This window comes from Teleopsis dalmanni, chromosome 2 (genome assembly GCF_002237135.1).
Source record: "Teleopsis dalmanni isolate 2A chromosome 2, ASM223713v2, whole genome shotgun sequence".
Classification (NCBI taxonomy): domain Eukaryota; kingdom Metazoa; phylum Arthropoda; class Insecta; order Diptera; family Diopsidae; genus Teleopsis; species Teleopsis dalmanni.
The window spans coordinates 173084496-173098972 of NC_051847.1; the positions used below are offsets into that span (position 1 = coordinate 173084496).

At 31.7% G+C, this 14477-nt stretch overlaps 1 protein-coding gene across 1 annotated transcript in view; it reads right to left on the reverse strand.

The window, feature by feature from the left end:
- Window positions 1–14460, reverse strand: part of LOC119676187 (integrator complex subunit 11 homolog) — a 16287-nt gene extending 1827 nt beyond the window's left edge. The window contains exons 1-3 of the mRNA XM_038087420.1: window positions 14338–14460; window positions 5080–5164; window positions 3–473 (exon numbers count right to left, since the gene is read on the reverse strand). Of these exons, the coding sequence (XP_037943348.1) occupies window positions 3–473; window positions 5080–5110 (502 nt within the window). The 5' untranslated portion in view covers window positions 5111–5164; window positions 14338–14460. The remainder of the gene's footprint in view (window positions 1–2; window positions 474–5079; window positions 5165–14337) is intronic.
- Window positions 14461–14477: the final 17 nt, after the last annotated feature.

Consider the following 14477-nt stretch of genomic DNA (forward strand, 5'->3'; position numbering starts at 1 on the left):
ACTTATAAGATTTTTTTTCTTGTTTTCACTTATGAAATGATAATGATCTACTAAATTTTTATAATATTCAAGTTGCTTGAATGATTCAGGAATGTCACTTAACGTTTTAATTTTATCTATTGAACTTAATATTGTTTGAATTAGTTTGGTATCATTACACTCAGTTGTTGCTTGTACTAGGGCTGTTACTTTTTCCATCCAAAGCTCTGTGCAGTATTTCATGTATTTTTGTTCGATATATGCATTATCAATGGAACTGAGAGATTTCTCATATTCCCTCTCTATACAATTTTTAACTTGAAGTAAGTTGGACTTGCGCTCTGTAATTTCTTCAATAATAATAACTTTAATACGCTCCTTTTCATCATTATAAGCTTCGGTCTGCGAGTTAAATGCATTCTCAAGCACATTCCGAATTGCAGTTTCGTGTGATACATTCGTTGAAGATTGAATAGGTTGTTGATATGTCTGATCTATACAGTAGGAAAATGTTTAGGTAAATATTAAAATTTTATAGTATGAATTGATGTTAAACACAAAATAATACATGCAAAAAAATCTTTTAATAATACAAGTTTTATTTTAACATAACAGCAAATTTAATTACAAATTATTTCCATTCAAACTAAAATTATAAAATAAAAAAAAAAAAATTGTCTTTAGCTTTGTTGAAGACTTAATTAAATAAATTTCAGTTATTAATTATTTAATTACAAAATTATTTTCACTTATATATCCGATTTGATGAATACGGAGAAAAAGTCGTAATAGCTGCAATATATTGTCCACCCAACTACAATATAAAAGTTCAAGACTTCCAAAACTATTTTAAAAGACTCAGTTATAAATTTCATTCTAAGGTTCAAGACTAATAACACCAAGAAGACGGATATTTCTAGCAGTTGTGAAAAGTGAAGATCTCGATGTCATTTTAACTGGACAGGCAACTCACTTGACAGGCCTTCTGATCGACAAAAAGTCCCAGACCTTATTGACTTTGGTCTAAGCAAAACTATTAAACTATCAACAATCACCGCATTTCCATCAGTTGAACAGTCATCAGACCACTCACCAAAAATAATAACGGTACAATGTCAACAGAATAGAACTATCCAAACGCAAAGTCTGACGAAATATGTAAACTGGTTAAAATTTCGTAAATATGTTTCTAGTCATATACCACAACATGCTTAGTTCAAAGTGAATAATGAAATTAATAATTGTGTTAATCAATTTTCTAAAGTAATCTCAATGGGTGCTGAAGTAGATTCGATAAGAATTGAAAAAACAACCTAAAAAATGGGTGTGACAAAAACGATAGAGGTATTATTAAAACGGAAAAGAAAAGCTAGAAGACTTTGGCAACGGCATACTGTACTGTACTGTAATGTTGAAACACATAGGTAAGTCTTCATATTTTGCATCAAATCTATGCATTTCTTCACTAATATGAAAGAAGTATTAGTGCCAGTGCTTTGAAAAAAAATTCAATCCTACTGATGGAAAAGTCGACACTATGGACTAGAAATGAAGACGTTCAAAAAGAGTTAGTGCATGTTAATTGAACAACTAAGTAGTAACGAATCCGATGTGGCGACCTAAACAGACATCTGGATAAATAACTATTAAATTTAATAGTTCGGTTTCTATTCAATTGAAACTACAGTCGTAATTTCGAAAAAATTTAAAATCCTATACATCGTACAAGTACAAAATTCTTGAAAATAAGGAAAAGTTAATCTGAAAATATGTGAATGCTAACATAAAGAAGCATTAGTGTTTCCAATAACTCTTTGTACACCTAAGAGTTGGAATCCTTTATTTGCTTACAGTGTAAACACCTCTGTACTTAAAAAATCAAACATAAAAATCAACCTGACTACAACGGTCTCTAATAATATCTGACTTACTTTGATTTCGCAGGGAGATGACTGGAAAGAAGAAATAAAAATCGTCCTCTGCGTGTGTGTGAATTTCAACTTTTGCTTGGGAAAATGGTGAGCGACGTGATGTATACAGCACAAAACTGAGTAATAAAGTGCATTACAACTAATAATAAGCTCTCTTAATACGCTAAAACACTTTATCAAGAGTAAAGAGTAAAGAATTGAAGAAAAAATGCTATGGTATCAATAAGTCCATTCAAAGACCATTCAAAGTCCATTCAAAGTTAGCTTGTTTGAATTCAAAACCAATTTCTGGTGATTGGCGTAAATACTGAGATACTGGTTTTTATATTAACAGTAAATAGATTATAAAACAATCGGTATATTTTCTTCTGCTCTTCGGAAACCTGTACGAATAATATTTATAGTTTATAAAGTCCCAGACTTTTTTCCACTCTGTTTAGGAATCATTAACATTTAGAAAACTTTATCTGACATTTATTCAAAGTACTGTTAAATGATAGTAAATCGATTTGACATCTGACTGTCTGTGTGAAGGATATCAATGTATCGACTAAGCTAAAGCGAATATTTTTATTTGTTTAAATATTATCGGCCTACTTCATAAAAATTTCTTAAAATGCTTTTTAAATACATTTTAGTTAAAATGTATTTTAACTTTATAATGGCATTATAATGTACCTTATTCATAAACATTTTATAAACCTTTGATAACTATAAAACAAATGTTAATTACATAACTATTAAGAATGAACCTTTCTACAGCACTATAAGGAACAATATGAAATAAGAACAACTGCCAGTTTAAATTAAGGAAAAATAGTTGTGCTCTAGTACAAAAAATGATTAAGTATTGAAGCAAAAAAGTCAGAGGGCACATTTGGCGTGTTGAAGATATCGCGTTTTGCGATATATATTGGATTTTTTGTGCTCATTTTCTAAAACGTGAGGTCTCAGTAGACAAAGATATGTACCCATTTGTATTACATTTGATTTACAGACTATTTTTAACGATCTCGCGGACCTCCGTTTGGAAGCCACTGGTACAGAGGGTATGAAAATCGATGAACAGTACAATTGAGCTCTTTTTCATGTTAGGATTGTTAAATGCTGTATAAAATAATAAGATCTTGCATGTTACTAAAATAGTTTTAAAACTTTTGGATATTTTTATTCATAATATTAGAATTATAATTTATTTATAGGTTTGTTAACTATTGAAGGGAGTACATTAAACTAGAATTTAGTTTTCTGATTTATAGATATTTTTGAGTTAGTTCATAAGTGAGAATTTCAGTAGTGTTATATATATACCATTAAAAAATGACTAAAAGTAGAATATACAAAAACATTTGTCGTTAATTCTAAAAGTAGTTTAATTCGATAATTGATTAAACATATGGTTCTAATAATGGTGATAAAAAAAGATAATAATGACAAAAATGATAAAGTTTTTGATTTTGCCTAACGCATCGTTCACTATGTCACTATGTGGTATGCCCGGTTTGCTCGACTAAAAATGATCAACAGTTAAATGTATTGGTTATTCCATTTAAAAAACCTGCACAATAATTTTGCTTATAGGATCCATATTTAATTGTAACGAGCCAATAAAAATTACTACACAACCAAAAATTTTGCTTAAAATGCTGTTATAGACAGTGAACGAAAACAAACACCAAAGTACAAAACATAGTGTACTGTTTGTCATCTTTGTTAAAAAACACTAAACGAACAGTACATTAAAAAAAGTCCGAAACAATTCAACAATTTTTAGAGTTTTTGTACTTTTCACGAAGGTAGTGCTCATTATAACGATCTTTTCACGAAGGTAGTACATTAAAAAAAGTCCGAAACAATTCAACAATTTTTAGAGTTTTTGTACTTTTCACGAAGGTAGTGCTCATTATAACGATCTTTTCACGAAGGTAGTGCTCATTTTAGTTATCTTTTGCCGAAGGTAGTGTACTTTTTAGTGATCATTTTCCTAAGGTAGTGGTTTTTTAGAGTTTGTCGAACAAAACGATTTGGACACGTTTTTAATGTGCATTGTTGTTGGTTCGTTTGCATAAGAAGAAGAAAAAATTTTGTTTGCATTTGTATTGCATGTATTTTGTTTGTGTTTTTAAATAAAGATATTGTGTATGCATTTATTGATGCATATTTAATATTAGGGAATGAATTACATATATTAAATATTTTATTGCGGTTGGATGATTTGTATTATATTTATAATGCCAATAAAAGCAAAAAACAAAATTTTAAAATTGTTTATATAATTCGGTAAAAAATATAAAAATTTTTTAAGAATTTCTGTTTATTTATTTGGATTATTGCGTAGGAATATATAGATTTTATTGTAACAATACATGTCAGTTAATATGCAAATTTTTCCTAAGTAAATATAAAAGGCAGGTAGAAAGCTAAATATATATTTTCAATTATTTTGACAGAAAAATGTTGCCTCATATTATTTTATTACCTAAATAATGTCTTTGACAAACTAATAATTGATAAAAAACGCAAGATTTTTAAATAGAAAAAGTAAACAAGTGAGGGGGACGCGAATGACTATGCAAAGTGCATCTTGTTTGTGTTAGGTAAAATCTTCAGTTAATTTCTATCCAGAAAGATCAGTCATTTCCATGAAATATAAAACAGGTGAAAAAAAGAATAACAAATTTGTGCAAAATATCGGCAAAAGATAACTAAAATGAGCAGTACCTTCGTAAAAAGATCGTTATAATGAGCACTACCTTCTTTAAAAGTACACAAACTCTAAAAATAAAGTTTGTGTTCGCGGACACAAACTTTAAAAATTTTTTGATGTGTTTCGGACATGAGCAGTACACTACGATACTGTACTGTTTATTTTCGTTCACTGGTTATAGAAGGTATGAACCTATTATAAATTTTGACATTTTATAACAGCATTTTAACTTTATTAAACGTTTATGAATAGAGTTTTATAAATACTTTATAACATTGTTAAATAACATTTATGAATAACGTTTTTGATAAAATGTATTACAAACCTACTATAACTTTTTATGTATAAGGCCATATATTTTTAATTTGATAAAACTTATTGATACGTGGGTAAATTAATAAACTAATGCAAATATATTTGAGTAAAACATATTATTACTTATTCTAGTATATAAACACTTACCAATGTTGACTATGTCAGTTATATTTTCCATTTTTTGTGTTTTTTTAATATTTTCCTTGATGATTTATGTAAACTGGAGTTTCAGCTATTCAGTAAAATCGAAAAGTATTATTAATTATTATTCTATAATTATCATATTATTCTATAAGATAAATATCATCACATGGTGTGCAAGAAACTACAACTAAAAACACACGTCCTTACTTCCTTTTTCTTTAGTTATATTAACTAGTCCCTGTTATTACATTTTATATTTTAATGTCTAAAAGAACCTTGGTAACAAAAATATTTTAAGGCTTTGAAAAACCTTTGTTAGAAATTAATTTAATTTACTAAAATATAAAATAAAATACTAAAATATTAAATAAAATGCTAAAATATTTAATACCCAAATAACTGAATATGTTACTTAGGTAATTAGCGCGCAGACACATGTTCAAATTTGAACACATGGTAAATATATTAGGGTTAAAACCCGCTTGCTGTTGTCGGAGTTGGCAGTCGATTGGGTCGAGAATGTGGTTTGAAAGAATTTTGTTAAATATTTTGTAAGCGACAGAGATGAACGAGATCCCTTGTCAATTGTTGCAGTCCCTCTATCACCCTTCTTAGGAATCTTGATAATCAGACTATCATTTCACTCTTGGGGTACAGCTTCAGTATTCTAGTTTTGTACAAAGAGAGGTTGGAGTGTGTCAGCTAGCACTAGGGGATTAGTTTTAAATACCTCAGCAGGCAGATTGTCTGTGGAGGCAGAGGTTACACGAAGAAAATAGAAGCTACTTTTTAAAAGCAACGCAACGTCGACTTTTTTTACAGTGCCCCCAAAGAAGGAAGAGGGGTATCACTTGCTATATTTTTTAACTCTGCAGTATCTTAAGTCTTATACTTATGGGAGAATACAGATAAGTGAAAAGGTAGATATATAAATGGTCTTAACAAAGCAGCGACTGTTCTTGAGAGATTAGGTAAAAGGCAAAGTTCAAACATGTCATATGAGTGAGCTTCGAAACTACTAATGGAAATTAAATACCTGAAAAAAATTAATATGAAATTAATATAAATTTGGTTGTTATAAAAATCGAAATGTTACTTAATTCATAAAAATAAAAATTTATGAAAACGTCTTTCATTTAAAAGTGGATTTTTGATAAGTTGTTTGTTCAAAAAGCTTTGATATGTAATGAATTGCAGAAACGTATAGACGGGTTACCAACTGTGCAAATGGTGAAAGAAAAGCATACTTAGCAAAGACTATTCTGCTTTTTATGGTAAGAAGTTTAAGTGGAAACTTTAAATAGGTTTTATATTCTGTGGCTTGTCCATAAAAAATGCAGAAAAAAGACTTAAGAAAATAATTATTTAAATGTACAGACATTTCGGAGCTCATTGGATTAAAGGTCTTATTAATCATAGATTGTTTAATATTCTTGGATTTTCTCAATTTAAGCCGACATTTCGCTGCAAAGAAAAAACTTACTCGACGTAATATTATGTGTTACAGCTTTTTAAGACTTTTCGTGGTCGACTTTTGATCGCTACTCCAGATGGAATTATTTCTAAGCAGGTCGTTGAGAACTTATATAATATGGATCGACAAGGCGCAACTAAGGTTTGTTAAGCGTTCGGCTGTTGTAAAAATAATAAGCCATATTGCTGCTGGTATTGAGACTTTCTTATATTTCAATAAGTTCAAAGACGAATAACAACATCGTCTAAGTCAACCACTGGTTGCTGCAAAAAATGGACTGCTTATTAGACATTAGAATGGAAAATTTCCATTAAAGGAAAGCGGCAATAAAAATATTCAATTTTTATTAGAAATGAGGCCTACATTTCCTAGGTGAAATCTACTAAATCAAAAGTATATATTGCTTTAATGGGATGGAACAATTCTGCTAATTTTATCAAATATTTTCACATTCCATAATGAGGTGTATTATATATATCTCTGAAAATTTAATCAAGATCAAGTTGAAAGTTTTGTCTCATTAGTAAGATCTCGAAATGTTAACGAAAGTAATCCAAACATTTACGAGTGTAATCAGTATTTTGATTTAGATTGGAATGCGGTATTCTAAATACCAGACAATACAAAGATTCTAATAAAAGATATGCTCCTGAAGTTCGCACACTAATATTGCTGAATCCGAAGTAGATCCATTAAAAAATGTTAGTATTAATGAAAAATTCGATAACCCAATAAGTGATAACGCAATTCGTTATTTTGCAGGGTATTGGTACTTGAAGTTACAAAAAAAGTTGAACATATTTTGCGACAATTGTTTTGAAACAATGACTGAGCTCTTACCAACATCTTCAAATATGACAGATGTTTTAATTACAAAAACCTATGACTCTGTTTTGTTTGGAACATCTTTAATTAGCCGACAGATACTTTCTTCGAAATATGCAAAATGCAAGTTATTTTTTTTCAGAAAGAGTTAATGAGAAATCCATGCATATTGAATATAAAGGCATACATATTTATGAAACCTGTCGAAGAAACTATACAAATACTTAAGATATGATTTGCAAGAGTAATATGTGTTATGAACATCAAATCGTTAAATTGTATGCTTCTGGATCTGTACTTAGATCGTGGACCATAAAAGAAGACAGCAAATGGAGTGCAATACAAGAAAGGAAATAATGCATTCTTCTCAAGAAAACATAAAAATATAAAATTTAAAATCGAAATAACTGGCAAATATTCACCTCAGGGAGTTATTTATATTATGGAGTTATATTTATATATAATGTAGACGCTAAGTACTTTTCAAACATTAATAAACTTCAGTTAAATCGAAACATGATAGCACACTCTGGAGGTCCACAATTTTGTCAAGTTTTCCTTGATATGTCCAGAAATATTCAAATATGGGTATATATTACTTTTTCAAGCGATAGTAAATTCATATTTGTGAGGGAAATCAACAATATAAATCGAAAATATAGCAACAATTATAAGTACGTGATCCCTTTTCACTCTATTTCCTCATTATCCAAAAAGAAATAAAATGTTGTGAACATAAAAACAAAAAAATTCACTTTACTGATTGTCCTTTCGTGTCGAAGCATCAAAAGTCAAAAAACATAAGAATGTAAAACAGAAAATCGTCTCCATATAAATCACACAAGTATCCAATATAATAGGACAATACTGCAAATTTTTTTAATTTTTTGATATAAATTTTTTTTTATATATTTGAAAAAGAAAACATTTTTTTTATTATTTTATATAACTACGCCAACAAGTACATCGAGCATTTACATCCACTTCGTTTCTTTCGTTTTGCGTTCGACATCCTAAAGTGATGATTGGTTCTATGGACAAAGAATGCCCTTATTAAGAATCAGACAGGTTGTGTTGCGCATCAGAAAAAGTGCAACTACCAGAAATTGATAGACTACCAGAACCATTGCACGGCTTGCTCATTGGCACGCATGAAGATTCAAATCTGTTCCTGAAGTCCATTCGCATATTTAATTCATGCTTCCAAATGACTTCGTTCGGAGCAACGGAAATAGTTCACAATACTGCGGCAAATAGCAGTACAATATAATACATTCATTATCATTTATTTAAAAAAATAAGCAGCAATAGCTGTTGTTACTTTCTTCAAGTCAGCGCTTAATTCAGGAAATAATTATTTATGTATAAATAATTATAATAATGGAATATGCCTCTTACGGCTTTCAGTGACGATTAGCAGCTGTTTTTGATTTCACCATATAAGAAATAGAACAAAAAAACTTTCTATCACAAATTACAAATTTTTTTTTTTTTTTTTTTAAACTTCATTTTATTAAATACAATCTATTCTATTCATGAATAATAAGTACTACTTATGGCAATAACAATATAAGATTGGCATGTACGGGACTACCCAGTGGTAATCACCGCCTTATGAAGAATTACAATTTTTAGAATCTGCTCGGCAAATCCGAAGTTGCATAGCGTATTAATCTACGAATGTTAAAAGCATCCCTCGTTAGGCCTGCGGCAAGGGGGTTAGGATGAACTACCAGTCGTGAGTGATAGTTGCTGCTTATCTGCTGTATTGACTCGTACACAGTAGGGATGCCAAGATCATGATGTAGGACGTTATTCGGGATAAACCATGGGGCGTTGGCGCAGATACGTAGTATTTTTGATTGAAACCTCTGAATCATATCTAGGTTTGACTTCGCTGCTATACCCCAGATGGGTATACCGTACGTCCAGATTGGCTTTAAGACGACCTTGTATAAAAGTATTTTATTTTGTAGCGATAATTTGGATTTGGGATTAAGTAGCCAGTAAAGTGAGCGTAGCTTTAGTCCTAACTGCTTCCGTTTTGTAAAGATGTGGTGACGCCAATTTAGACGGCGATCAAAATGTACACCTAGATATTTGGCGTTTTCAGCTTGCGGCAATTCACGGCCATTCAGTCTAACGGAAGGGCAGGTACCGTGGCGGAGTGTAAAAGTAGTTTGAACTGATTTGTTATCGTTAGCTTCAATGTGCCAAATGTCTAGCCATGCGTTGACATCGTTCAGATTACTTTGCAAAAGTTGTGAAGCTACTACAGGATCTGCGTGTTTCGCCATCACTACAGTATCATCCGCAAATGTTGCAGTGTATGTTTTAGCCCTGAGTGGGAGATCTGCTGTGAACAGAGTATATAGAGTAGGACCCAACACACTTCCTTGGGGAACTCCAGCCTCTATTTGAAAAAGTTCAGTGTGACAGCTATTCATTTTAACCATAAAGTGCCGATCTAGTATATATGATTTTAAGACGGAGAAGTAGCTATGCGGGAGTTGTAACTTTAATTTGTAGAGAAGTCCAGTGTGCCATACTTTATTGAATGCTTGTGTTATGTCGATAAAGGCTGCTGTGCAGTATTCTTTATTTTCCAATGCAAGTCTTGCAAAGTTGTATACTCTATTTACTTGTTCAATGGTAGAGTGATGTTCGCGAAACCCGAATTGGTGGTTGGGAATCAGACATCTATTTTCGATAACTGGCTTTAGACGTTTTAGGAATACTCTCTCAAATACTTTTGACAACACAGGAAGTAAGCTGATCGGTCTGTAAGATGTTGCAAGTTCGACGGGCTTTCCGGGTTTTGGAATTAATATAATTTGAGCGACTTTCCATTGAGCTGGGTAGTGTTCACAGGTGCAAATTGCATTGAACAATTGGTTTATGAATTTAAAACCCACATCTGGTAGCTCATGTAGCACCTTTCCGGTTATCAGATCATATCCTGGAGCTTTTCTGGTTTTAATTTTGTTTTTTATGACCCACTTTAATTCACGAGTCAAAGACCTAGGAATAGGAAAGTCTAATTGATGCGGTGTGTGAAGAAAAGCTTCAACTTCAGAGTCTTTCAGATTATTTTTTGAGCAGCGTGGCTGAAAGACTTTACCAAGATGCACTGCAAAAGTTTTCGCTTTATCAGCATCAGTTTTAGCCCATTGCCCATTACTCATCTTTATTGGTGGTATATGCGATGTTGGTGCATTAAGTATGCGTGTGGCTTTCCACAAGGAGTACTCAGTGGCCTCAGAGGGAGACAAGCTTGCTAAGTAAGTTGCAATGCTTGCATTTTTTCTTGCCTCTAGATTTATTTTGAGTTTTTTAGTGGCTACATTCAGGCGCCTCTTATCGTTAGGATCTCTCGTCATCTGCCAAACCCTACGTAATTTACGTTTTTCAAGTAGTTGTTCTTTGATATCCTTGTCTAGATGTACAGTCCTACAATTCTGTGTAGACGGAGTTGCAGACCAAGCTGCCTTTTGTACAATTTTGTTGAATTGTTCTACTGCGGCTTCAATGTCATGATTAGTTTTAAGAGGAATATGTGTCGAGAGGTGTTCGCTAATGTAACTACGGAAAATAGCCCAATCAGTTCTTTTGTTGTGAAGTCTAAGTTCTGGAGTTTTTAAAACGATATTCGAATGAATTTCTAACAGAAGAGGAGAGTGGTCAGACGAAAGATCTAACGACGACCGCAAGGTTAGATTATTTATGGGTACACCCTTACAAATGCAAAAGTCAATGACATCTGGTGTTTTATTTAGATCTGTCGGCCAGTAAGTGGGTTCGCCAGTAGAAAGGTGAAATAGGTTGCTTTCTTGTATCGTTTTTAATAGCTCGCGTCCTCTGGGTGTTATTAATCTTGAGCCCCAATGAGTATGCTTGGCGTTAAAGTCACCTGCTGCTACGAAATTGGGCCCGAGCGTTTTGAAATAATTTGCGAATTGATGACTTTTAATTGGTTGATTAGGTGGACAGTATATAGAGGCAATAGTTATTTCACCATATATATCTCGTACTGATATGTTGATTGTAGATAGTCTTCATTATGATTGGTGAGAAATGAGTGGTCAATATTATTTTTTATGATTATTGCTGCGCCACCACGGGCGTTACCAGAAGGATGGTTTGCGTTGTACATTGTGTAATATGGAAGCCTCAGATAACTTCTTGATGTAAAGTGAGTTTCACTAATAAGCATAACATCAATGTTTTTGTCAAGAAGAAAAGTCTTAATTTCGCAAATGTGTTGGGTCAGCCCGTTAGCGTTCCAAATAGCTATATTTAGACTACTCATTATTTGGATGTATTAGCGACAAATGCGGTTAGGAGGTTGAGCATAGAGCTCATTTGTTCCATAACCGTTTTGAGCATTGATTTAAGCTCAGGAAAATCGTTTTGCTGAGCTGAGTTTACGTGCTCTTGAGTGTTTATATTGTTAGATTTAACAACATTTGCATACGTTTGGCTTGTTACATTCAATTTGGTGTTCTGTTGCCTTTCTGTATCAGTTGTTATTTTTCTACGTAGGGCTGGAAACGCTTTTTTCTGGAGTTGTTTGTAAACTGTGCACCCCATATAGTTAGCCGGGTGATTACCTTCACAAAGAACACACCATACATCATTACGAGGATTTGCGAGGACAATCTAAGGATAAGTGGTTTTCAGGGCATTTAACACAGCGTGGCATACGATTACAAAAATGTTTTGTATGACCACATCGTTGGCACCGAGTGCATTGCGGCAATTCGCGCTTCTTTTTAGGCGCTTCAATGGAAATTTTTGTGTGCAGCAAGTCAGTACAGTTGTAAATTGTTTTCACCTTGTCTGAGGGCTTTAGTCCAACGAAAAACAGAGGAAGTGGTTTTTTTGTAACACGATGTCGAATGTTACTGATATTGACTACTTCATGGCCTAAATTCAATAGGTATTGATGGATGTAGGCCCCTCAACACTACATTAAAGCTTCTATCTTGCTTTAGTTTGTAAGTATGAAATTCCGTCTGCTTTTCTGCAAGAGCTTTGGTAACTTTTGAGTAGATATCCGCTGTGTTGGGCTGTATTTTGACTTCATTATTACCTAAAATTTTGAGTACAAACTCATTTGGAGCCACATCATTTAGCAGTGCCCGCAATGGTTGAATGTTACCAACACCCGCTACAAATATTGGTGGTGGTTTAGGAATTTTACTTTCTTTAATTAATTCCGCATGTTCTGATGTTTCTTCCTGATTATCAGCGTCAGGGTTGTCTAGAACCTCAAAACGAACAACTCTTCGCCGTAGCTGACAACCATTGAACGCCATTTCCTCGCTATGCATTTAAACCAAAAGAACCAAAGTTTACAAATACAAACACAAAAAATGACACTCGCAACTTCTTACGTCTCGTTCACAAAACAAGCACACAAATTAATCATATGAACAGAAACTATATATTTTTTTCAGCTTTAAGCTTTTCATTTTCTCTTAGTAGAGATTCGCAACCTTTTTCTAATGACTTGATCTTTTCTGTAAGATGTTTAATGCTGTCTTCAAGCTCATTAATCTTAAGGGACTGCATCGAGTTCGTAGGTTGATCATTTCCTAGCGATTGTGATGAGTTATTATTTAGTTTCATTTTATTGGTTTTATTGGCTGTGGCAATTTCACTAGCTATTTTTGCTATATTTGCTTCGGACATTGTTTTGTTTGGATGTTTGGCTGTTGGATGGTTATTTATTTTAATGTCGTCTGAAGTAAGCATTACATAGCTGTTTAGGCCATTTTCACTGATTTGAGAGTGCCGCCGTGTAGCACTATTACTCATACACTTGTTACAAATTTATAAATAAGTAAATTTATTTATTTTTATTTATTTTTATATAAGTTTGTTTTATTTTACTTTTAGTAAAATAGTTGAAAAAATAAATATGTAATATTTGTTTATGTGTTTAAATTTAATTCTTGAAAGTTACACTGTGGCAACACTACAAATATAATTTCTTACTTTCGATCATATGCTGTCTCTATCAGCTGTTTGAGCAAAACTTAATTTTGATTTTTTTGTGTTGGTTTTATTATTTCTTTGCAAACTTAAAATTTAATTTGATTAACAAAAATTTTTTATATTACAAAAAAACTGATTAACACCGTCCACTGGCACTGTTTTTTCACAGATTCCTTTATTTAAGGTCTATTGTTCAAATTATCATAACTTTGAAATTTAAATTTAACTATTTCTAGTCAAAAAAGACAAAAGTTACGGAGTGAACACTTTTTGAGTAAACATACTGATTAAACGATATTCATAAAAAACCATAAAAAATATTTGATATGAATAATTTGAATTTAAAATTAACATATAAAAATATGTAAAGAACTTATTTGTAGAATTAAATTTAAGCTTTATGTTACCAAATTATTTATTACTGTTATTTATTACAAATTACAAATGATAAAACTTTTTTCGAAAGCCTTGCACCAGAATAGCTAAAATCTTACAAACGGTTTCCGGTCGATTTTAAAAAGATCTTGCGATAAACTTCTAACGATCTTTACCAGAATTGCTGTGCAACAATATGAAACGAAAATATAGCACCAATTTCTATACTATATAATACACTCTCTCATACGTATAATACATACCCTCATTAAGGTCATTAGTTATCTGCAGCTTTTGATTTAAATTTTACAATCCAAAGCTTATATGTGCCTTTCTAGCTATTCGATCTGCCTGCTATGATATTAGTGGAATCATTTTTAGTTCTGCATTCGGAATCTATATATTATTTGTCTGTATGTGCTTCAATTTTGATACTAAGTTCTTCTGTACTTATGTTTCAATAGGGAATGGCGGAAAAATATTCGAGATTTTCTTGCGTTTTACATAAATAATATTGTGAAATTGAATTATGTTTAATTTATTAAACGGTTTATTCAATACAAAATATATATACATGTATATCTTACCAGTTTTAATAAGAATTCAGTAAACTGAATATCACATTTCTTTTACATTATATGACGCATATTTAGTTTTGTGTATATTTCACTGTTAAAAGAAGGCAAATATATACTATAGTTCATGTTAATTCTTTTAAGTTCTATGA